Source organism: Trachypithecus francoisi, unplaced genomic scaffold (assembly GCF_009764315.1).
Source record: "Trachypithecus francoisi isolate TF-2019V2 unplaced genomic scaffold, Tfra_2.0 Lachesis_group4, whole genome shotgun sequence".
In the NCBI taxonomy this organism is placed as follows: Eukaryota; Metazoa; Chordata; class Mammalia; order Primates; family Cercopithecidae; genus Trachypithecus; species Trachypithecus francoisi.
The window spans coordinates 90330855-90356484 of NW_022681469.1; the positions used below are offsets into that span (position 1 = coordinate 90330855).

The 25630-nt window shown below is 33.5% G+C and overlaps 1 protein-coding gene across 8 annotated transcripts in view; it reads left to right on the top strand.

Moving 5' to 3' along the window:
* The first annotated feature begins 5469 nt into the window (after nt 1-5469).
* HDAC9 (histone deacetylase 9) overlaps nt 5470-25630 on the top strand; it is a 418509-nt gene continuing 398348 nt past the window's right edge. For 2 of the 8 annotated variants that reach the window (XM_033194709.1, XM_033194713.1), the window contains exons 1-4: nt 5666-6039; nt 10838-10979; nt 12004-12124; nt 14418-14539. In XM_033194709.1, coding sequence (XP_033050600.1) covers nt 5701-6039; nt 10838-10979; nt 12004-12124; nt 14418-14539 — 724 coding nt within the window. In that variant the 5' untranslated portion in view covers nt 5666-5700. Of the gene's footprint in view, nt 6040-10828; nt 10980-12003; nt 12131-14417; nt 14540-25630 lie in introns of all 8 variants that reach the window. The other 6 variants (XM_033194706.1, XM_033194711.1, XM_033194708.1 and 3 more) reach the window with 4 other exon arrangements.

Consider the following 25630-nt stretch of genomic DNA (forward strand, 5'->3'; position numbering starts at 1 on the left):
GAGTAGCATTTGTATATCCCCAGATCCAGAAATTTTAGTTCATATGTCCCATTGCCAGTGTTGTGAACAACCATTTCCCAGGTAAAAAGAACTTAAGAATAAAATGGCTCTGGGCAGCATTGTTGATATAACCAAGTTGTAGCCTTTGTAATTATGAATATTAACTGAAGCTGTTAAACATGGTTTCAATTTTTATAGCACCTTTTTCAGTGGAAAACCTAACTAAATAATTGGTATATGTGAGTCTGTGGTGAGATTTTGTCCATGCCCGTGTGTGTGTGTGTGTGTGTGTGTGAAAATCTATTATTTTGAACTCTACTGCTTTGAGAAGGGCCATATGGTTGTACATGCACAAAATTGTGTATTCTTTAAATTTTTTCATGCGTGAAGTTTGCAAGTTGTTTACCTAAAACATTAAAATGGATGGCATCTTGCTTAAGGCAACTGATAAAGTAGCAACCAAAGAGTACAGTTTTTGAGCATATGAAAATTCTGTTTTATTATACTATGAATAACAGCATCCAAAGTGAAGAAGTAACCAATACTCCATGGTAACTAGATTATCTTTAGTACTCTGAATGAACTCTTTAATGACCCTTGAATTAAAAAAATATTTGTTACAGAACTTTTTTTTTTTTTTTTTTTTTTTTTTTTTTTAGACGGAGTCTTGCTCTGCCGCCCAGGCTGGAGTGCAGTGGCCAGATCTCAGCTCACTGCAAGCTCCGCCTCCCGGGTTTACGCCATTCTCCTGCCTCAGCCTCCCGAGTAGCTGGGACTACAGGCGCCCGCCTCGTCGCCCGGCTAGTTTTTTTTGTATTTTTTGGTAGAGACGGGGTTTCACCGTATTAGCCAGGATGGTCTCGATCTCCTGACCTCGTGATCCGCCCGTCTCGGCCTCCCAGCTCAAGCTGGGATTACAGGCTTGAGCCACTGCGCCCGGCCTTGTTACGGAACTTTAAAGCTAAACGTGAATGTTCATGTTCATGCTCAAATAAATGTGATTATTATAAACACCTATATGATTTGGGATTTTGGTTTTATTTTGAAATGAGAGCTCTTTCGTTTACAAGTTCACTAAAAACCAAAATGTTTCTTAAAAATCTCTTGAGCTTATAAACATTAAAAAGAAGGAATAACTATTGAACAAATAAGACAGACACTGTCGAGAATGGACAGGACTTTGTAAGGTAATAATTAAGACTAGTTAATATATATGTGGAAATGTTCTGACTGGGCATTTGGTATATAATAATGTGAATCATATAATAGAAATATAATAAATACAGCATACATTTGCATTTATTTGCAACCTCATACAAGCAAGGTGAGTCCAAATAAAGCTAGCTAAATCATAGTCCTTTCTTACATGTGTCAAGAGGTCTTGAGATCAGTTTAAAAAACATGTTTTATTCACAACTAATGTGAATACTAATATTTGCTGTCATCAGCTTCCTTCTAATATAACACATGCATCACTGGCCACCTGTTCTAAGTAATTTTTGAGGAATTTGCATGTTCCCAGACAAGGAATGTTGTGAACAGAGATGATTCCATTTATCCACTGTTAAGAATGGCGGTTAATTTTTCCTTGTCAGTTGATGATTTCTAATTATGATAATATGGCAGCTATGGAACAATGCCCTTTCTTAAACATACTGGGATGTAAAAGTGACTGTAACTTGTTGAAACTCAGCCCTGGTATTGTGTTACTATTATTTCTCCTGGGGAGACTTATTAGCCTGTCACAAAAGATGTAAGAAAAATCCAACATTCCTTTTGGAATATGATGAGCCTTTGTCACCCACAATGCAATTAATGTTAAAAATAGAAAGAATGGCTATGATATGATTATGATTAGGCAGAGATGAGCTATTGTCCAAGTAAGAGGAACTAATCTAGCAGGCCAAAGATGACCTACACAGAACCATCAGTGTGCTGATTGCCATTTCTCTCTGAGTTTGATGAAATATTCATGCCTTTGCTCTCCTCTCTGCAAGCACTATTGATTTCTTGTATAAACGCTGCTATATTTAGTCTAGACAAATGGAATGTGGATTGCTGCTGAATAAATTGGATGAAAGACTGGGATCTTGCCTGCCACTTTCTCTCAGTCTTGGGCAATTATTTATAATCAAGAGCAGTTTTTGTAAGTTGAGGGTGATTTTTCACAATTTAGTGATTAGTCTCTGAACAAAGGCAAGCAGTTAGACACAATCATTTCTGTTGGGATAGCAGGTTAAGAAGTCAAATTACCCTTTGAGGTTTACAATAACTGTTTCAGAGACTTGTAGGATTTTTTTTCTTATCTTAAAATTTTTTTTTAGAGGTTTGATGTTTGTAGTTCATGGATAACAAGAATGCCAGCAAGAAGAGACCCCAGGGTCTCTTGAATTTTTACATTTTGTCTTTATAGGGTTAAGTTCTGACCTTTGTTTTTTGGGATTTCCATGTAAAAGCTGAAGGCTATAGTTGGCCTTTTTAATGTAAAAATGAAATATATCTTTAACTACCATTGCTTTTGGTTGGAATTATGCCAACTCTTTAAATTAATGTTCACAATCTCATGTTACTCTAGAGCCTTGACTAAAAGTTCTACATTGGGTGCTGCAATTAAGAGATCTTACAGGCCATCATTCTAATTTGCATCTGAACTTGTCATGATTAATTTCTTTCCTTTCACAGATATCATGTTTGAGAAGTCAATGTCCACCAAACTATAGTTCATTTATAAATTATTTTCCCATTTTCATTAAAATGACACATAAAGTACCATCAGTGCAAACTTCTGGTCAGTCCATGGCAAAATAACCAATGTTAGCAACCCAAGATTGCTATCAGTCTACAAGCACGGGCACATGCACATGGACATTCAACTCAGATGACCAGCAAGGACATTTAAGTATATGAAGCCTTAACATCTGTAGACAGGATTTCTATTAGCCTTTCTTTACTCGCTGAAAATAACTCTTAAATTCGCATGGAAAATTAACTTTGTAGTTTCCAAACTGGAATCTGCAAATCTAAGTTACTTACTTATAGTAATAGAGCATTAGATGCAATTTGGAAAAATATAGAAAAGTAAAGGGAGAATCATTCATATTTCCATCTAAAATACAGCCATCTTCTGTTCTCTACATCACCAGTCATTGCTATTAGAATTTAAAAACTAATATGACTTAAAAACCGTGGTAGAATATGTACTCAATAAGGGCTCAAATTTTTGTCTTTTTTTAAAATACCAAACTCCAACATCTAGAATGAAGCCTGAGACTTTAAGGGGTTTGATAAATCTATTTTGACTACATTACTTATATGTGTATATTTTAAATGGTTATCATAGTGTAAATATCACTTATATCACTTTTTTCATTTAATGTTACAACTTTTTTAATGTTCCCATAAACATTATTTTTAATGAATGCATAGTTTTTCTACCAAATGGATGTGACATATTTTGCTGAGACATTTCCTTGTAGTTGGTGATTTCAATAACAATAATATAACTCTAGTAAATAATATGGCATTGAACTGTTTTTTTCCCTATTCAGTATTATCTCCTGGAGATATAATCCTAGAGTTGACGAACCTGAATCGAATGGTAGAAATATATAACACCTCTCGATACATATTACCAAGTTGGTTTTGCATAAGTGTTTTACCAGTTGACAGCTCCACTTGCAATAAATAATTGTCCCTTTGGTCATACGCTTAGCCTATACAATGGGGCATTATATACACTTACGTATATACGTGGGTCATATATATGATAATAATTAATGATGCTCTATTTCAATTCATAATTTGCAGTTCTTTACTAGTGAAGGTGATTTTCAGTTGTTGTATTCTTTTATTTGTTTTGATCTAGATGTTTTAGTGTTTTTATTTTCTAATATTTAGTGGAAATTATGTGCCATTTTATTTTCATATTTGTTTCAAATATTTTTGTTTTTTTAGCTACTTATATATTGATGGTTTATTTTAATATATAAGAAATTTCCATTTTTATATAATAAAAAAGCAAAAACAAACATCTGTTAAGGGATGTGCTACATACTATTAGTACTTACTGTTCTTATCTCCAGGTTACAGATGAGGGAACAGAGGCCTAGGGAAATTAATAACATCTTCAAAGTTACACACATCAAAGAATCAAATAAGCATTTAGATTATAGAGCAGAATTTGAAAACCGGTACATGTAAAGGTTGAAGCATTTTGTTTGGTTTCTGGAGTATTTAAAACTTTTGAAGAGCCTGGTGCTGTTACTCATGCCTATAATCTCAGAACTTGGGAGCCTGTCAGGCAGGAGGATCACTTGAGGTCAGGAATTCAAGACCAGCTTTGGCAACATAGCAAGATACCACCCCGGCTCCCCACTACCCTGACCCCAGGTATAAAAAAAAATAAGAAAAATTTAGCTGGTCATGGTGATATGCACTTAAAGTCCCAGATGCTTGGGAGGCTGAGGCAGAAGGATCCCTTGAGCCAGGAAGTTCTGGGCTGCATTGAGCTATAATTGCACCACTGCACTACAGCCTGGGTGAAAAAATGAGCTCTTCACCCCCCAAAAATATTTCAATTTAATTTTCAGTTAACAATTATTTCTGTCTACACTGGATCTGTATTTTCTTTTCCCCCATCAACTCCCACCAATAATTGTTTTTATCTGAGTAGTGACTGGCCTCTTTTGAAAAGCCATGGAATCCAGTTTGCTAGTTTCTACTCCAAAATTCCTGTTGTCTTTAGCTTAACCTTTTACAGTGAACTACACAATTTTCCTGATTCTTGTGGGTAAAGGTCATACTCAAAATGTTTAACAACCAGATTGGCATGGATGCTGGTCATTCAGAATATCAGAATGGACACCAACAATAAATAAATGGTATATTTGGATATCTACCCTGTCTGTGAGTTTTCTTCTTAAACTAAACCTTTAGAAAGCAGCATTCTTATCTACTAAGAGTTTTTGCTAAGAATTTTATATCTATTTTCTAATTTAATTTGTATAAATTTAAATATTATCATCTATAGTTATTCTCAGATCATCAAATCTTTTTTTACTCCAGTGGTTTCATTAAATACTTGTTTTAAGTTTCCTCATACTTTTTCCACCTTATTTATTTTAGGAATGAGGTAGCTGAGATACAGATTGTTACCATTTAAACATCAAGACTTAGAAACTTGGCTACTTTCACTCCTTGATGTTTGGATCTGGCACCATTGCTGTTGTTAATCGCCATTTTCCACATTTTAGAATGCAGTTTTGTATTCTGTCTTTGGTACCTCCAATAGTGCTGCAAACACATTATATTACAACCTTTACTTTGTAAAGTTTAAGATATCTTCTGACTCTGATTACAAAGGAAGATGTTCTTAAGTGTACAAATTTAGTCATGGTGGAAGTTCTCTCTTAGGGCATCTTTTCCTCAACATAATTCCTTTTTTTTTTTTTTTTTTTTTTGTCCTCGCTGACTTGATTGTTGTTAGGGGTTCAGTAGAATAAGTTTTATGAATGGCCGATACCAGAGAGCAATTGAAATAATCTGTTTGTAAAAGGGAATTGTGGAAGATTCATGGCAGAGTGCAAATTGCTGAAATTAGCCTATGGCCCATTTATCAAAACTCATGTACAAATGCCTTTATATCATCATTATAAAGAAATGGCTAGAGTCATTGGCATAAAATTTATTGTACAGGGTATAATGTCTTATACTTTTTGTTTGTTTCAAATCAATGTGCTAATTTCCAATCTTCTATTACCCTCCTCCACCCCATTTCCCTTTTTTTCTGGTTCTTTAGTGGATGTGAAGTCAGAAGTTCCTGTGGGCCTGGAGCCCATCTCACCTTTAGACCTAAGGACAGACCTCAGGATGATGATGCCCGTGGTGGACCCTGTTGTCCGTGAGAAGCAATTGCAGCAGGAATTACTTCTTATCCAGCAGCAGCAACAAATCCAGAAGCAGCTCCTGATAGCAGAGTTTCAGAAGCAGCATGAGAACTTGACACGGCAGCACCAGGCTCAGCTTCAGGAGCATATCAAGGTAGCAAATGCTTCTTTGTCTGTGACCTTACTCAGGAATCTGCACCATGGTGGGCATGAGCAGTGCCCATGGGAACACTTTGCGGGTAGATTCACTGTGATTAAGACATGGATATATGGCTTGAAGGGAATTGTGATTTTACTAGTGAAAACTTTGGGTAAGTACCTGTTAAAACCTGTTTTGCTTCTCAGAGGGACCTTCTTTATCCTTTAGCATATGGAATCAATAGTAGGGAATAGTAACTTCCTATCCTAATTTTAGAATCTCTCCTATGTGATTTTGTTCATTTGCCCCATCTGTTCTCCACCAGGAAGAAGCATGAGCCTAGAAGACCCATTTTATATTTCATTTCTGAAGAGTCTACGTATACTATTTGTGAGAAAGGATAAATTAGTCACCTTATATGAAGACAACTGTTTTTGAAAAACAAACATGGTGTATAAGTAGATGTTCTGAGTATGTCCTAATCTTCCTTATAGAAAAAAACTCATAATGTATACATTCAAAATAATAGTATAATAAAAAGCTTAAGGGAGTTATAAATGGAGAAACTGGTACAAATATTTTTATAGACTGTAGATAAGACTTATTGAAAGTATTTGAGAGTAGTTGACAATTTGAGACTAAAGTTGTTTAAATTATTCTAGCACAAATATATCCATATTCCAGAATTTAAAATAATAGCTTATTATCAAATAATATTAGAAGTGTCTGTTTTTTTATTTTGTATCTCCAGAGATAAATATTACTTTAGCTTTATTTGTAAAACATCTCACAACTTCTTGACAAAGACAGTTGAAACAAGGCTATTTAATTTGAATTTATTATGACAGAGAAAAACAGCAAAGATTTACAATAAAAATTTTATTTTTATATACAACTCTTTCAGAGATGACAAACACTTGCTAATTTATGAATGTAATAAATTATGTTATCTCATACTTTATTATTTTGTATTATAGGAACTTTATTGTTTGCATATCAAGTACAAGCACATCGATAGAGGGTTGATATAGATAACTAATGTTAATAGTATATAATTTTACCACATTAATATGACAGTTTCTAAGGAAGTAAAAATGCTATCTTCTCTATATTACTTGGTTTACAAGATGTTTCTTAATCCTGGAAGAACTTTATTATCTTATATCTCTAAAAAGGCTCTTTGACAAGTGATATAAAATATATTTTTTTCTTTTACTAGTGAACTTTCCAAAAAGAACTCTTGTATATTATTGATCTATAAAATACCTTAAAGTGAGAGTATTTTCTTTTGTCCTAAATGGAATCAGTAGCTCATGGCTACATTTTGAACTATGGGTAGCCTTTCTTTAGTTTTTAGACTTATTTTTAAATGAATACTGAAGCATTATTTAAATTTAACCTTTGAAACAATAATAGAAACATTGATACCTAGATCTGTTTCTTTCTTTCCAGCATGTTAGGATGGGAAAGAGAAATGAGTAAAATGTACATTTTTCACCATACTTTAAGATGTAAGGATCGGTGTAGTTCAATTGCTGCTTTATGTGAGTCATGTTTCCCTAAATACAGGGCAATACTGATAAGTTACTGCCTTGGATACTTCTTTTCATTTCTATTGCTGCCTTTTATAGCTATAAAATCAATATAAATTATTTAGAAAGAAATTTATTGCTTAATTTTACTCAAAAGGTAATAGTAGCAAGTAGATAATTAATTGTTCATTTGGCACAAACAAAACAATAGTGTAGGTTTATTGACATCTGGAAAATATTGAAAAAGTGACTCCTGTGAGAAAAAAGGATTATGAGATAGCTAAAAGGAAAATTTAGCTTTTAAAATGAGTTTCTAAAATAATAATTTGTTTTCTTAGAAACCAAAGACATAATTAATATTATCTTTTCAGATTAGGAAGTTTATTGATTTTTAGAATTTTTATTTTGTCTTGTATTTTTTATGGATAAAGCTAAAAGTTGATGCTTTTCATTAAGATTTTATTTTTATGGGAAAGATACAGTACATGATGCTTTATTTATATTAGCTTTTTGAGTCTTTAGCTTCTGTAATAATCACCATTTGTTGAGTTAGATGCTGTTATCCAATTTTTCCACCTAGTAAACTGAGGTAGAGAGAAATAATGTTACCTTTCCAAGGCTACATAGCCAATAAATTGTTGCTCCAAGATTTACAGTCTTGCCCTGTCTGCCTCCAAAGCTCTTAAGTTGCCCTGCCTTTCTCATGGGCCAGAACATCTAGAAATAGAGGGCTAAAGGTTTATTTCTCTCTATTGTTTTAAACCTCATTCATGCAATCTTTGATAATGAATAGTAGCTATGGTAATTAAATTGTGTGCTTTTCTAGATTCCTGTGAAAGATTAAAGTTCAGATGCATTGGGCCTTTGGGTGAAGCACCAAATTAATTTGACCAACCCAAGTATCTGTATAGAATTTAATAGTAAGGCAGAATTTAAGCATTCCTCCTGCTACAATGGAATATTATTTCATTACAATGGAATAATAACACCCATTAAGGGACTGCTGTATTAAAGCCAAAACGCTGAAGATTTTAATATGAAGAGTAACCAGAAATGCTTCTATGTCCTTCTGTGAGTAATAAGGCTATTATGGTTGATATACAGAGTTAGCTTCCTGTTGCTCCAGAGTGACTCTGATGCCATTCCATATAATAGCTTTTTATTTTTGTTCTATTACTTTTTGGTATAAAATCAAGAGTTTTAGGCACCTAATATAAAAAACAAAATGTACTAACTTCGTTAGTATTGAAAGTTACAAACACATGTTGAGTATACCTTATCTGAAATTCTCAGGACTAGAAATATATCAGATTTTGGATTTTTTTTCTGGATTTTAGAATATTTACATATCTGTACATAATGAGAGTCTTGGAGATGGGACTCAAGTCAAAATATAAAATTCATTTATATTTCATATACATCTTATAGCCTGAAGGCAATTTTATACAATATTGCCAATAGTTTTGTGCTTCAAACAAAGTTTGGGTACATCGAACCATCGGAAAGGAAAGGTGTCATTGTCTCAACCACCCATGTGGACAATCTGTGGTTGTTTGGCATCACTATCATTGCTGAGTCTGAATGTGAGGAACATGCCATTGGCATGTCTTGCCCACACAGACGCCATTTTGTTACCTTTTGTGAGTGTGCTTATGTGGGGGAATCTGGGTGTGTGTGGAAAAAATATATTGCAGCTGAACAGGGGCTGGAAGGGTCTTTTTTCCCTGGGTGAAGCTGACTAAACTTTGTGTTGTGTGCCTGCATTTTGACTGGAACTCATCACGTGAGGTCAGGTATGGAATTTTCCACTTGTGGCATCATGTCAGTGCTCAAACTATTTCAGATGTTGGAGCATTTAGGATTTTGGATTTTCAAATTAGGGAGGCCCAACCTATAATAATAATAATTAAAATCAGTAGGGTTCAAACTTAAAAACTAAATTTTATGTACATTATAAATATACGACTGAAGAGAGATTATTCTCTCTCTTACATATGAGGAACCCTATGGCTCCGAGTAGTTTAGTAACTTGTCCAGATTTCGTATCTACTAATGTCAGAACCTAAGTAGAACTCAAGGTCCTTAGTTATTCCTCAGTGAGCACATTTACTATAGTTCATAGATATATATTTCTGAGTCTGAACGGAAATGGACATCTCAAGATGTCTATTAAAAAGAATGCTTCAGGCTGGGCAAGGTGGCTCACACCCACAATCCTGGCAGTTAGGGAGGCCACCGTTGGAGGATCACTTGAGACCAGGAGTTTGAGACTAGCCTGGGGAACATGGCAAGACTTTGTCTCCACTAAAAATGATAGTTTTAAAAGAAATTAGCCAGGAATGGTGGTATATGCCTGTAATCCTAGCCACTTAGGAGGCTAAGGTGGGAGGATCGCTTGAGCCCAGGAGATTGAGGCAGCAGTGAGCTATAATGGTGCCACTGCAATCCAGCCTGGGCAACAGAGTGAGACCCTATCTCAAAAATAAAAATAAAAAAGAGAACAAGAATGCATCATATTCATTTCATTCACTGTTTGACAGTGAATTCAAGGGATTCAGAAAGCTAAACAGTAGTACATTGAAATGAAGTTTTGTGGAAGTGGTTTCTTCTTGACCAGTGTCTTTAATCTAAAAGCTTTTATGTGCTGAATGAAGGAATAAAGCTTTTGCTATTTTGATATTTTGAGAGAATATATAGAGAATATATTCTACATATTATGAATATATACATTGCATTAGTCTATTGAGAACTTGCTCTGTAAGGTTTTGAAATTTTTAGCATTTGTTAACTTCAGGTAAACTTTTCCCAAACTAACTTAATATCTCACCATTCTGTATTTGCCTTGATTATTTTTACACCATTTCTCAGGCTAAGAATGGAAGATTTCAGTTGTTCATTTATAATGTGAGGGACTTTGTAAAATAGATTTCGGAGCAATCCCTACCTTGCCCTGTTTGTATGTTCAAAGAAAATTCATTAAAGGAAATAAAAATTTAATTAAAGGAAATGAGAAGACCTGAGTGAATTTAGTAGTTAGTTTTGAAAGGGATGCACAGTTAACGGAGCTACCTAAAACTTGCCTGTTGGTGATGTTAAGACCTTCACTGCATTAGTTGCTTGTCCTTAGATTTCAATGATTTACAGAAAAAGTGGGTACAAATATGAACTAAATACAAACTAGTTCCAAAAGCTCATAACATTTCAGTTTTGGTCAGTGATGACTATGAAGCCTAAAGAAATTGCACACTCTCATGTCTTTCTCTTCTCGCAAGTTGCAACAGGAACTTCTAGCCATAAAACAGCAACAAGAACTCCTAGAAAAGGAGCAGAAACTGGAGCAGCAGAGGCAAGAACAGGAAGTAGAGAGGCATCGCAGAGAACAGCAGCTTCCTCCTCTCAGAGGCAAAGATAGAGGACGAGAAAGTAAGAGGCACCAGGGTAAACGATGGACTCTCTTTCCTCATCGTTAGCTGATCATTATTCAGAACAAAACCTGATAAAGAGTGCAGTTAGACTCATCAAAATTGTCTGTGTTTAATTAAAAGCATAGATTACAGACCCAACTGTGAAGTTTTGACATTTACATACCAGCTCACATCATTGAGTCTGCAGAGCATCTCAAGAAGCAAACTTAGCATTATCTGGCAAAGGTGCTAATTTCTGTTGTTTTGAACCTTAAAAATAATGTAATGCTAAAGCAGTCTAATATATGCCATTCTGTTTAATAATCAGCTTGTATCCACATCTCCTGACTATGCCTTCCTTACTCCTGGCCAAGTAATAATTGCTGTCTAAGTAAAGCCTTGCCTCCATTTAGTTTTGGCATACTCAAACTTTGAGAAGATTTAAGGCATAACACATGCAAAAGAACTATCCACAAGAGGGAGACAGATCCAAATAATTCCCTGGTATTAGGTCAGTTCAAAATCAGGTCGTAGCAAGGTTCAAAATTTGATGACTTGAAGTGGAATTGTCAGCAATATTTATTTGTTTAATGCTCAAAGGGTTTTTTTTTTTAAACTAAGGTTTTCAAACTAGCAACTCAGAAAAGATCATTTTAATGTGTTTAAGGGATTTAATATGGATCTAATCCCTTAAGATAACTTGATTATTAAAATACAGTATTTTGTTCCTCTGCAGTATTTTTTAAACATAAAAAAATTGATTTTGGGAATTCCCTTTCTGCAAAAGTAATTAAAGAAATAGCTGAAGTCTTTTGAAAATCTGCAGTTTAAGTAGTATTTATAAAGCATTACTGTACTATTTTCTAAAGCATATTTGGACTGTGATTTCTTCTTTTAATAGGAAAACTTTATATGCTGTGACCAGCGATTTTACTTCTTAATCTTTGTTAAATATTCTAGAGGCATGAGAGAACAAAACTCACCATCAACATCTGTTTCTGTGTGTGTGTGTGTGTGTGTGTGTGTGTGTGTGTTTGTTTCAGGGGCAGTGGCAAGTACAGAAGTAAAGCAGAAGCTTCAAGAATTCCTATTGAGTAAATCAGCAACAAAAGACACTCCAACTAATGGAAAAAATCATTCCGTGAGCCGCCATCCCAAGCTCTGGTACACGTATGTTCAGTGTTTGGCTGTTTTCATTCCCGGGGTAAAGAACACAGGTTCTGTATTTAGCTGACCTGGGCACAAATCCTTAGCCTGCCATTTCTCAGCTGTCTGGTTGTGGGCAAGTTCTTTGAATTCTCAAAGGATCAGTTTCTTTCTCCATAAAAAGAGGAAAATAATAGTGCATGCCCTCTAGGGTTGCTGGGACGGTCCTATGAAATAACGTGGTAAAGTACATAACAGAGAGAAGTGCTAAATAAATGGTAGCATTTATCAACTTGAGGGCAAGGAAGTATATACGTTCTTTGATGAATGAATAACTGACAAATGTGAGGTGGGCATAGACATTTGTATTTTGCATTTTTCCATTCTCAGCTGGTGCATCTGATATCTGTATAGTAATTTCAAAGGATTTGGCAGATTGTGATTTTATTACACTTGACTTGGTGTAAGATGGAGGTCGGCTATTTTCAAAAGTCTAGTAGAATTTTGTCTGAAATGAAGAAAAAAGGAAGGAAGAAAGAAAGATAAGGGAGGATAGGGAAGGAAAGAAGGAAGGTTGCTAAATAAATAACTGTAAGTCTTCAATGAATAGTTTACCCCTGCCTACCTCACCTCATTTCTTCCCAGACAGCAACATAATAGCTTGGCTTCTGACACACAACCTGACAACATAATACATTGTGGTATTATGGTTTTTATGGAACCATATTTCCGTAAGTCCAATACACAAATATTTCAATAAAATTTGGAGGATGTGATGATTTTAAAACTCAGGGCAAAGAACTGATAGGCAAATCATATACGGATAATAGACTAATAGGTAATAGTTTCATTTCTTTCTTAAAAGGGTTTACCAAAAGACCATAGAATTTTACACTTACATATTTTTCAATCCCTCACACCATTAAATATAGAAATAGTTCTTGATTACTCTGTTATATTAATACTGTAAACATCCTGGGAGTTCTATTTAAAGAGTTAATGTACTTATAAGCCTATTTTATAGGTATCTGCCCTCCTCTACATCCCCAAACAGGTAACAGACAGATACCATAATGTTTTATAAATACTTTTGAATGATTTTCATAATTTCTATCATGTATATCAGTTGACATGAAAAACAAATCTCTGAAGAACAATTTCAAATATTCAATCAATATCACAAATTATTTAAAAAGAAACACAATTTTGTTGCCTAAAACTACACACATAATTTATAGCTAAGTCATAATTCAAAATTAAAGTCTGTTCTAAGAAAAGATAGTAGCGTTTTTAAATGAGGAACAGCTACATGCAAAGAATTTGTTGGTTAAGTTCATTAGCTGTTCTCTTAGGTAATATTAAGCATAGCTCTTACATGTTACTTGACAATATTTACCTCGTTTTTATGGAATTGAGCTTCAATAGAGTCCAACTTCAGATAACTATAAATGATTAACTTATAGAATCTGAATTTAATACCCTTTTTGCCAATACCTTTTTTGCCAGTTATAGCTAGATGAAATATCCTTAAACCAATAAAGTCTTTAAAATGTATGCTTTAAACAAATAATAATGATAGAACAATCATTGTGATGGTGGCACTATGTCCTGTTCATTGTTTTCATTACATATATAATTATAGATATTTATATCTACTATATAGTCAGTGTTCAGTCCTATAAACTATTCTCCAGCAGCACAATTGCATCTCTTAGATTGTATTCATCCAGGAAAAAGAAAACATTTTTAAAAATCGGTTTCATATTAAAGAATGTGATTCCCATTCTTTACTACTGAAACTGACACGGAAGTCAGGAGATGGGAGTCCGTCGGCAAAATCCTGTGTCTTTTCAATAAAAAAAAGCTACTCTCATGTACTCACATGTACTATCTAGCAATTTTTTAAAATGAAGCCCTTGCATATGTTTACTTTTACCTTTATTGTTTTATACTATTGACTAAAAAGGATTGAGATGATGACTTTTCCCCTAAGATGGCTCTTGAGAGAGCATAGGAAAAAATCTCAAATTGTCAAAAGCTCAGACTCTTGATAAATTACTTTAGCGAAGCAAACTTTTCTATGTGACTGTATGACCAAGCACATGGTGGACATCCTTAGGAACCCTGCATCATTCAATAGCATACTGCTACAGTGAACTTGGTTACGTGAGGCTGTGGTTTGTATACACTAAGGAGAAAGAGCATAAACATAGCTCATGAGGCACGTGTATAGCATGCACAGCTGATTATTGCTGACCGACATGCAGTAAAAACTACTGAGTAAATAGTGAAACTTCCTTCTCTTTTCTAGGGCTGCCCACCACACATCATTGGATCAAAGTTCTCCACCCCTTAGTGGAACGTCTCCATCCTACAAGTATACATTACCAGGAGCACAAGATGCAAAGGATGATTTCCCCCTTCGAAAAACTGGTAAGTTGGTTTAACAAGAACTCTGTTTGCTCTTCTGTAACACACCTGTAAGTTACATTTTGCCACACCTCTAGAAGAAAGTCAAAGGATTTGAATCATAGATAATGTACCTCCCCACTCCTGCCCCCAGCATCAGCAAACATGCTCATAAGCACGTGCACATGCACATACATACCCTACTTATTTCTATATCAGTTGATTCACAACATAATCAAAATACCTCTTTTTCAATTTAAAAGTTCATCGTATTTTAATTTTAGCCAAATTATTTTCTTATTAGGAATAAATAAAAATAAAAATTTGATATCTCAGAAAACCTAACACTTCTCCATTAGATAGGGCCTCTGTAATATCTTTCATTGACCTGTTTTTCTGCCGTACCTCAACCATTTACCACAAAAATGAGAACAATAAAGTTTAATTTTTCTGACAAATATTTTACAAACCTTAAATTTTAATTGTTTTTGTGATGAAAACAGTGAAGGCCAAAGCTACCTCCTGAGTAAGTGACTTGCCTAATATCTCATGGATTATAATAGAACTCAGAGTGAAATTATAGCTGATAATCTCATGTAGTTATATTAGCATTTATATAGGGGAAATAGCACAATGAAGCTTTTATGTAAAATTTAGTAAACAGTTCTGTTGCTCTAAGGATTGTGTTTGTTGTTCCATCTTCGTCTCCTTTCTGAGCATTCTGATATGTATATATTTAATGTCTTATATGCTCTTACTGCTATAATAAATGTTTAAACTTTAACTAGATATATATATAATAGCATTTGTGTACATTCTATTCTAAATCTCATGTTGTTTGCCAAATATAGTTATTTAGAGACAGTAGTAAATTTAAAAATGTTTATCTCCACAGCTGATCTGAAAAGATATTCATATAAGATAGCTTGGTCTATTGTATTTGACTCAGATCTACTTGAAGAAGTATAGATTTATTTATTTTATATATGAAATCTGCAGAGTGAAAATGATTTCAAATAATTACATTCATTTTCCCAAGCAATTCTGAGTAATTAAAATGAATATAGATTGTAAAAACACATGCCGAAGCTATTTTCTGTCATATCATTTACCTGTAGCATAATGAAGATTTAAAAATAAAATCAATTATGAATTAGAATTTATTATTGGCCATCTAGCATATATTGTAGGCACTAGGAAATGATCTTTAACTATTGCAAAACAACCTGTGGCTTTTTAATTTAAATAACCCAAAGATTTTTTCATTTCTACTACAAGATGGTAAGTATTATAAAATACTTCAGTAGAAGGCTATTCAAAGGCAAGGATAATTGAGTTTTATGTATTGCATCAGAATTTCACACTATTATCTATAAATCAGAGTGTCTTATAAATAAACTTTTCTAGGATAAAAGCAAGAAAGCAAAATTGAGCCTCTATGTTATTTCTAAAACATGAGTATACTTTATGAAAAGTGATCCATAAAGGACATGAGTTTTAGAATGTGGGGACTTTGATCTGCAGGCTTGACATTTATTTGTGAGTAGCATGAGTAGGACCTATTTACTGAGATTATGTAGATACTACCCCAGGTCTTAGGGAAGTGACTGGCATTCAAGAGTCCAAGGAGTTACTAAAAGGAAAGAAAAATGTGGATTCCCCTTATGGCAGGAGGTTACTGATGAGTGATACAGTTACATTCACAGAGAAAGACTTCTATCCTGCTGAGCGCAGAGCCTTTGAATATATCCTTACCACTGGGAGATTGAAAACTGACTGCAGAACTGATACTGACTTTGAAAAGAAGTGGCATTTGGGAACATTAAGCACCCAGAGAGAAAATCTGATATTTTTAATACTTAAGGAGAAGTACTGAAAACCCATACTTTGTGTCCCACTGTTGCCATGCAAACAGCTTAAGGTTTTTCCTCTGTGAAGAATAAATAACAAGCTGTTAATTTATTCTCATAGATTTTCTCAATCCACAACACAATTTAAAAATAAATCCTTCTCAGGATATATATGTTACAAACCCCATTTAAATTTGCACAAATATGCAAGACATTTTCTGTGCCTTATTATGTGCTATATAATAATAGTGAAAAATCCCTGGTCTTTTCTAGAGGTATTTTTTCTGTATTTGATCAATATTTCATGTTTCTTCCTTTTATGTTGAAAATCTGATATTTATGAAGTATCTGGCTGTTGATCTATAAAACTAAACATTTTCAAGCATTGTAGCAATGAAGTTCTTGAACAGCCATTAATACGTTAATATCTCTATAGGGGTTTCAAAATATTCCTTAATTCAATTCCAATTGGCTGTTTAAGAAAAGTAAGATATAATTAAATACAGATGTTTTCTACACTCTATCTAAAAATACTTAGAGATGCCCTTCATTAATTACAAAATAGGTGGAACACTTTCAGCTTTTATAAATATAATCCATTTTGTGTATTTCCAATTCCATTGTGAGAAAATTTAGACATATAGTTGCACTAAAAGAATAACCCTGAAATGTTGTCAAATAATAATTTTGACTTCAATGTTTATTGTATTTCAATGACTCAAAAGTCTTTACAATCTAAGTGAACAATAAAATTTTACCATAATAAAACATATGTGATGACTGGGGAAACTGTTTAAGATAGTTTGTGTAAAGCTACATCATACTAAATGAAATCTAGAATAGTGTCATTGATCATAGAGTGTAAACACCAGCACAGCTACTGTAGAGTGATGCTTTGTTATTAGAGCCAGATTCTAAACCTCTCTTGTCTGCTTGGATTTCACTGAACTCAATCTTAGAGTTAAAAGAAGTTGTTAAATGAGTGTATTCTATTGTTTGATCTATGTATGATACTATTTTAGTTTCTTTTTAAATCTACATCAGCAATATGTATTAGCAAGCAAGATTTACGAGAGTAAAAGTGGAATCAGAGTTAGAAAAGTCCTAATGGTCTTACATTGATTGAGGTAGCCCTAGGATGTCCCTTAAGCAGTGAGCACAGTTTGAAACCTCTCTTGACCTTTTAGGACCTTCCCCAGACAGTGATAATCCAGGAACAGTTAACTACAGAAACCTCATTTGCCTGCAGAAATCTGACCTTTGTCACGCAGAGTGGACCTTTACTTCCTTCCCCTTAGGAGAATCATAGTTGCTCCTAGAATTTGGGCATTTTAGAAACATGGAATTATATTAAGAGTTGGCTCTACCCATGCCCATTCCAATTCACTTTTCTTTAAAATGTAAGAATGGAGTGTCTTCTCCTCCGGCCCCTGGTTTTGAAGTGGAAAATAACATAATTGTTTTTAATCTTTATATGCATTGCCCACACTTAAAATAGTACTTCCTTCTAGAATTATACATTGTAATTCATTTTGTTCTATCACACAAGGATATGTTGATATGAAAATGTGGAATATTTAGTAAACTTATACTTCAGCTGAAAATGGTATCATTGCTGTAGTAGATGACTTTATTGTTTTTATATAGTAAACTGCTGAACTGATCATAAACTATCAAGTAGGGAAAGGAAGTTTTGGAAATAGTACATATTTCCTGGCAGTTTGGAAATGGTACATATTTCTCACAGAGATTCTACATATGTGGTGATTTTGAACTGACCTTCAAAGCCATTTGATTGGATTCTGTTCCAGTGAGTGTGTGCATATGTTTCATAAAATATTGTGATAAAAATTTCTAGAAGTTTTATGCTCCATTATATTCTTGAGGTTTTACCCAATGAACTTTGCCTTTCTTTGAATATTACAGTCTTTCCATTTAATACTTCTGAACAAAGTGAGTTGGCTGGCTAGATTAACCTCTTAAAGTGCACAAGCCATATAAAGCTTGGCTTGGGCTAATAAGAGACTTTTCCAGCCCCACTGAAATATTTATTTTAATGGTCAGCAACACTAGAATAAGACTCAAAGATGGAAAGAGTCCAAATATAAGTGAAGGTTTTGGAAGGCCAGTATCATTTTCCACACTGAGTAAATTGGAAAGAAGGCAGAGATGAGATATTTAGCTTTGTAAATTGCCTTTTGGTATAGCAGTCAGCAGTTATGTTCTAGTACCTTGATGACCTATTCAAGTCATTATAATAAAAATTAACACAATAATTATTTTTAATGGTTTAGAATATCTCTTCCTCTCTCTCCCTCATTCTGTGTCTTTCAGAATATACTTGTGCATGTGTGCATTGTATACATGAACATTGTATACATTTCTGCGAAGATATCATTAAGATGGCTTAGGCTTATAATGATATTTGCTCAAAATCTTATTCAAGATTGACAAACACTGGAGCATTTTTATATATCTTAGTACTCTATCTTGGTTACATTGTTTTGACTAAACTTGTTTAAAATTATTGAAATAAACTTCTTTTAATGAATCTTATACTCATTTTCTCAGAACTGAGAAGTAATATGGCCATTGTAATTCAGGCTTTGAAGCTACACATACCACTTGAAAACTTGGGTCCTCAATCTTGAGTGATTAATTTAACCTCTCTAGGCCACGATTCCCTTATCTGTCAAATGAGGATAATGATTGCACTTGATTTTGCACAGTTATTTTTGGAATTCAATTAAATAATGCATGTAAAACACTTAGGATCATACCTAGGATTTAAGGAGTGCTTACTCTTGACTGTATGTTTGTAGTTGATAAGGAAATTTTATTTATTTCTATTATACCAAAACTAAATCACTTTTTTGTAGAAGGTCTTTTTAATGTCTTACATTCTTCTACCTTTATTAATAAAACAACTAAACTAAGAAAAAAGTGAGCAATATTTTCTTTTTAAGCTATGGGCAATTCGCAAGGCTATTGTCAAAATGAGGGTAAAGTTATTTGCTCATTTTGCATATTCTCTGGCATTGCAGAGCTCACTATGGTATTCAAAGAAGCAGCAGGCTGCATGCCTATAGTCCTAGTGACTCAGGAGTCTGAGGAGGGAGGATTGCTTGGCCCAGGAATTTGAGTCCAACCTGAGCAAAATAGGGAGACCCTGTCTCTTAGAAAATAAAATAAGAAAGGGAACAGCAGGCTTGTTTTTGTTGTTCATTGTAGGAGGAAGTCTAATTGATGTTCTGTACTCACTAGGGCCAGAGTTTTAATTTCTGCTATTAACTTTATTTTAAAATTAGCAGACTTTAGTTTTAAGAAAAGTTTTATATTTACAGAAAAATCGAACAGATATTGTTGAGTTCCCATATTGTTGCCTCCTCCTAACCCCTAGGTTTCTGCTTTTTAAATATCTTGCATCAATGTGGTACATTTGTTGCAATTAAAGAACAACTATTGATACGTTATGGTTAATGCAGTCCATAGTTTATATTAAGGTTTATTCTGTGTTGTAAGATTCTATGATTCAACAAATGCATCATATCATGTCATATATTCACCATTACAGAACAATATAGAATAATTTTACCACCCTAAAAATCTCCTGTGTCCTACCTATTCATCCTTCCCGTACCCAACCTTTGGTAACCGCTAATTTTTTTATTGTCTCTGTAGTTTAGCCTTCTGCATAATGTCATAAAGCTACAATATGTGGCCTTTTCAAACCGGTTTCTTTTATTTGGCAATATGCATTTAAGATTCTTCCATGTATTTTGGTAGCTTGAAGCTTTTTTTGTTACTGAATAGTATTCTATTGTATGGCTGAACCACTGTTTATCCATTTACCTCTTGAAGGACATTTTTGTTGCTTCCAAATTTTGGTGATTATGAATAAGATGCTATAAACATTCATATGCAGTCTTTGTATGGACATGTTTTCAACTCAATGGGATAAATACCTCAGACTGCATTAACTGGATTATATGGTAAGACTCGATGTTAAAAAAGAACAACAAACAACAAAAAACTGTCAAACTGTCTTCCAAAGTGGCTGTACCATTTTGCATGCCCACCAGCAATACAACAGAGTTCCTGTTGCTCCACATACTTGTCAGCACTTTGTATTTTCATTTTTTTTTTCCAATTTTAGCCATTCTAATAGATATGTAGTGGTTTCTCGTCGCAGTTTCAATTTGTAATTCCGTATTGACAAGTGGTGCTGAGCATCTTTTCATATGTCATTTGCTATCTCTATATCATCTTTGGTGGTGTCTTTTTAGATATTTTACATTTTTTAAACTGGGTTGTTTACTTATTGAGATTTAATAATTGTTTGTGTATTTTGAGCACAAATTCTTAATTTACTATTTGTCTTACAAATATTTTTCCTCAATCGGTGGTTTATCTTTTAATTCTTGTATCATTGTCTTTCATAGAACAGAAGATTCTAATTTTATTAAACATCAGCATTTCCTTTCATGGACCATGCTTTTAGTTTCATATCCAAAAATTTGTTGCCAAACCCAAGGTTAACTAGATTTTTTCCTATGTTTTCTTCTAGAAGTTTTCTAATATTTCATTTAGATCTATGATTCATTTTGAGTTACTTTCAATGAAAAGGATAAAGTCCTTGTCTAGATTCATTGTTTTGCATATCGATATCCAATTTTGCTGACAACATTTGTTGAAGAGACTATCATCCTTTCTCCAAAGAATTGTCTTAACTCCTTTGTCAAAGATCAGTTGACTATATTTGTGTAGGTTTATTTCTGTACTCTCTATTCTATTTCACTTGTCTACTTGTCTGTTCTTTTGCCAATACCACACTGTCCTGATTACTGTAACTTCATAGTAATTCTACAAGTAGGGTACTGTCAGTCCTCTTAACTCTTCTTCCATATTGTGTGGGCTATCCTGAGTCTTTTCCCTCTGGGTATAAGCTTTAGAATCTGTTTGTTGAAAACCACGAAATAACTTACTGGAATTTTGTTTTGTTTTGTTTTGAGAAAGGATCTCACTCTGTCTCCCAGGCTGCAGTGCAGTTGTGCAGTCTCCTGGGCTCAAGTGATCTCCCCGCCTCAGCCTCCTGAGTAGCTTGGGAGCATAGGCACATACCAACATGCCTGGCTAAATTTTGTATTTTTTGTAGAGATAGGGTTTTGCTATGTTGACCAAGTTACTTACTGGGATTTTAACTGGGATTATGCTGCATCTAAAGATCAAGTTGAGAATAGTCATCTGAACGATACTGAGTTTTTCTATCCATGAATATGAATAATTCTTTTATTTAGATTTTCTTTGATTTCTTTCATCAAAGTTTTCTAGTTTTTCTCATTTACATCCTCTACATAATTTATTAGATTTATACTTTCCTAATTTTTTTGGTACTAATGTAAATGTTACTGTGTTTTAAATGTCAAATTCAAATGGTTCATTGCTGGCATGTAGGAAAGCAGTTGACTTTCGTATATTAACTTTCTATCTTGCAAATTGGTGTAACAGTTTATTCATTGCCGGAGCTTTTTGTTGCTATTGATTCTTCGGGATTTTCTACATAGACGATGTGATTTGTGGACAAAAACGTTACTTTATTTCTTCATTCCCAATCTGTATGCCTTTTTTTTTTTTCTTTTTTATGTGTTATTGCACTAGCTAGGACATTCAAAATGATGTTGAGATGTCGAGTAGAAGTAAAAGGGGACATCCTTACCTTGTTTCCAATGTCAGGGGAAAACATTTTGTTTCTCACCATCAAGTGGGATATTAGCTGTAGATTTTGTGTTTGTCAAATTCAAGAGTTCCCTCTATTCCTAATTTTCTGAGAGTCCTCACAAATTATGTTGGATTTTGTCAAGTCCCTTTTCTGTATCAACTGATACAATCATACGATTTTTTAAAAAGCCATTTGATGTAATGGTTTACATTAGCCAATTTTCAAATAGTGAACCAGCCTCATATACCAGAAAATCCTACTAGCTTGTGTTATACAACACTTTTTGTACATCATTGGATTTGATTTGCTAGTATTTTGTGGAAGATTTTTAAATATATATTCAGGAGAGATAACTGATCGATGGCTATCTATTCCTATATAATGTATATATCTGATTTTGGCAGTATGGTAATGCTGTCCTCATAGAATGAGTTAGGAAGTAGTCCTATTTTCTGGAAGAGATTAGAGTATTGATACCATTTACACTTTAAGTATTTGGTAAAATTTACTAGTGAAACCATTTGGACCTGGCGCTTTATTTTTTGGAAGGTTATTAATTATTGATTCATTCTCTTCCATTAGATATAGGCCTATTTAGATTATCTTTTTCTCCACATGTGAATTTTAGTAATTTGTGTTTTTCAAATAATTCATTCATTTGAGTTTTCAAACTTCTTAGTATAGAGTTATTCATAATATTGCTTTATCATCCTTTTGACATCCACAGCATCAATAGCTATGATGTGACCTCTCTTTCATTTCTGATATTAGTTACTGGTTTCTTCTCTCTTACTTTTTTTTTTTTTCCTGACAGTCTGACTGTAGTTTCATCAGTTGATCTTTCAAAGGACCAGTTTTTTGTTTTGTTGAGTTTTCTCTATTGATTTCGTGGTTATAATTGTTTTGATTTTCCTGTTAATTTTTACTTTTTTTTTCCTGCCTACTTTAAGCTTAGATTGTTATTTTTCCTCAATTTTTTTAAAGTGGAAGCTCAGATTATTCAATTTTTGTCTTTTCCTCTAATATATACACAATGCTATAAATTTTCCTCTAGGCACTGCTTTTACAGCATCCCGTAGATTTTGATATGTTATATTTTCATTTTCATTTAGTTGAAAATATTTTGAAATTTATCCTGAGAGTTCTTCTTTAAGTCATGTTTTATTTAGAGTTATATTATTTAATCTCTAATTACTTGAGTATTTGCTAGCTGTCTTTCTGTTATTTATTTTAAGCTTTCTGTTATTTATTTCTATTGTGGCCTGAGTACGTACTGCATACACATTCTGTTCCTTTAGATTTGTTGAAGTACATCTTATGCCTCAGAATGTATTCTGTTTTGGTCAGAAGTACTAAAGTCTCCAACCATAATAGGTTTGTCTGTTTGTCCTTCCAGTTCTGACAGGTTTTGCCTCATGTATTTTGATGTGACATTATTAGGAGCATACATATTAAGGATTGTTATATCTTCTTGGAGAACTGACTGTTTATCAATATGTAACAAACACCCCTTTTATCTTCAGTAGTCTTCTTTGCTTTGAAATCTGCTCTGTCTGAAATTAATATAGTTTTTCCAACATCCTTCTGTTTAGTGTGAACATGTTATATCTTTCTCCATTGCTTACTTTTGATGTGTGACTTATATTTAAAGAGGGTTTCTTTTAGGCAGTATGTAGTTAGGTCTTGTTTTTTAAATTTACTGACAGTCTCTCTTCGTGTATTGAGGCAATTCACATTTAAAATGATTATTAATATAGTTAGATTAATACCTATAATGTTTGTAACTGTTTTCTTCATTATATTTACTTGTTTTTTAAAAATGTTCACTTCTTTCTCTGACTCCTCTGGTGTTGAGAACTTTATATAATTCAATGCTCTCTACTCTCTAAACATATCAATTGTACCTCTTTTAAAAATATGTTTCAGTGGTTTCTCTAGAGTTTGATGAATATGTTCTTAGGGAATCCATGTCCACTTTCAAATAACAGTATACCACTTTACAGGTAATACAGGTACCTTATAAAAGTGTATTTCTAATCTCTCCCTTTTATTCTTTATATTGCTGTTATTTATTTCTGTTTTCCAAAAGCTACAATTATCCAGTATTTTGTTCCTATTATTATTGTGCACAGTTAACTATTAGATCAATTGATAATGAAGATAAAAGATTTTCTTTTACCTTCATATGCTCCTTCCTTTATATAGATCTGACTTTCGACCTATATCCTTTTCCTCCTCACTGAAAACTTAACATTTCTTGTATGGCAGGCCTACAGGCAATAAATGTCCTTAGTTTTTATTTGTCCAAGAAAGTGCTTTATTTCTCCTTCTTGTCTGGGATAATTTGTGTTCTTTTTAAAAAAATTTTTGGCAACATTTTGTACTTCACTATACTTTCTTTTTTATTCTATAGCTTATGACAGGACATCTAATTCTTATCCTTATTGCTCTATAGATAAGATTTTTTCTTTTTTTCTATGGTTTCTTTGAAGATCTCTTTATCTTTTATCTTCTGCATTTGAACATGATATGCCGAGATGTTGAGTTTTTGGTATTTATATTGCTTCATATTCTCTGAGATTCCTGTAGGTATGGATTGGTGTCTGGATTAATTTTGGATAATTCCCGGCCATTATTATGTCAAATATTTATTCTTTCTTTCTTGTTATTTTGCTATTCCCATTAGGATTATGTTATACCTTTTGCAATTTTCTTAGAGTTTTGGGGAATTCTGTTCCATTTAATTTTTTTTTTTTTTTTTTGCCTTTCTTTCTAGGAAGTTTCTATTGACATATCTTCAGAGTTATTGATTCCTTCCTTAGCTGTATCCAGTCTACTGATGAGCTCATTAAGACTTTTTTTTTTAATTTCTACTACTGTGCTTTTGATCTCCAGCATTCTCTTTGCAATCTTTCCTAGTTTCCATCTCTCTGTTTACATTATCCATCTGTTGTTGCCAGTTGCCAACTTTCCATTAGAACGCTTAACATATTACTCTTAGTTCCTTTAAGTTCCCTTTCTGTTAATTCCAAAATCTGTGTCATAACTGAGTCTGGTTTGATGTTTGCTTTGTCTCTTCAGATTGTTTTGCTTGCCTTTTAGGATGCTTTATAATTTTTTGTTAAAAGCTTGATGTGATATATTAGACAATATAAATTGAGTAATTTTGATGTGAGGTTTTATGTTAATCTGGCTGGATGCTGGGCTTTGTTTAATATCTGTTGTAGTGATAAATGTCAGAGTCTTCAGTTTCCTTTGATTTTTTTTTTCATTCTCCTATTGCTTTGGGGTTTCCCTAAGAGCTCCTTCTTAAATAGAATTTGTGTCCTGCAGCTCCCTCAGTTTTAATTCACTGTTATAATAGCAGAACCTGGTTGATGTGGTGGTAAGGTATTGGACAGGAGAAATGTTCTATAACCTTATGACTAAATTTCATTTTTTTAAGTGGGCCAGAGTTTGTGTGCTGTGATCCCTTGAACTACTTCTTAGGCTGTTTTTTCCCCTTAAGTAAGATAGGAAAGCTAGAGGAGGCTGAGATTTACTAGT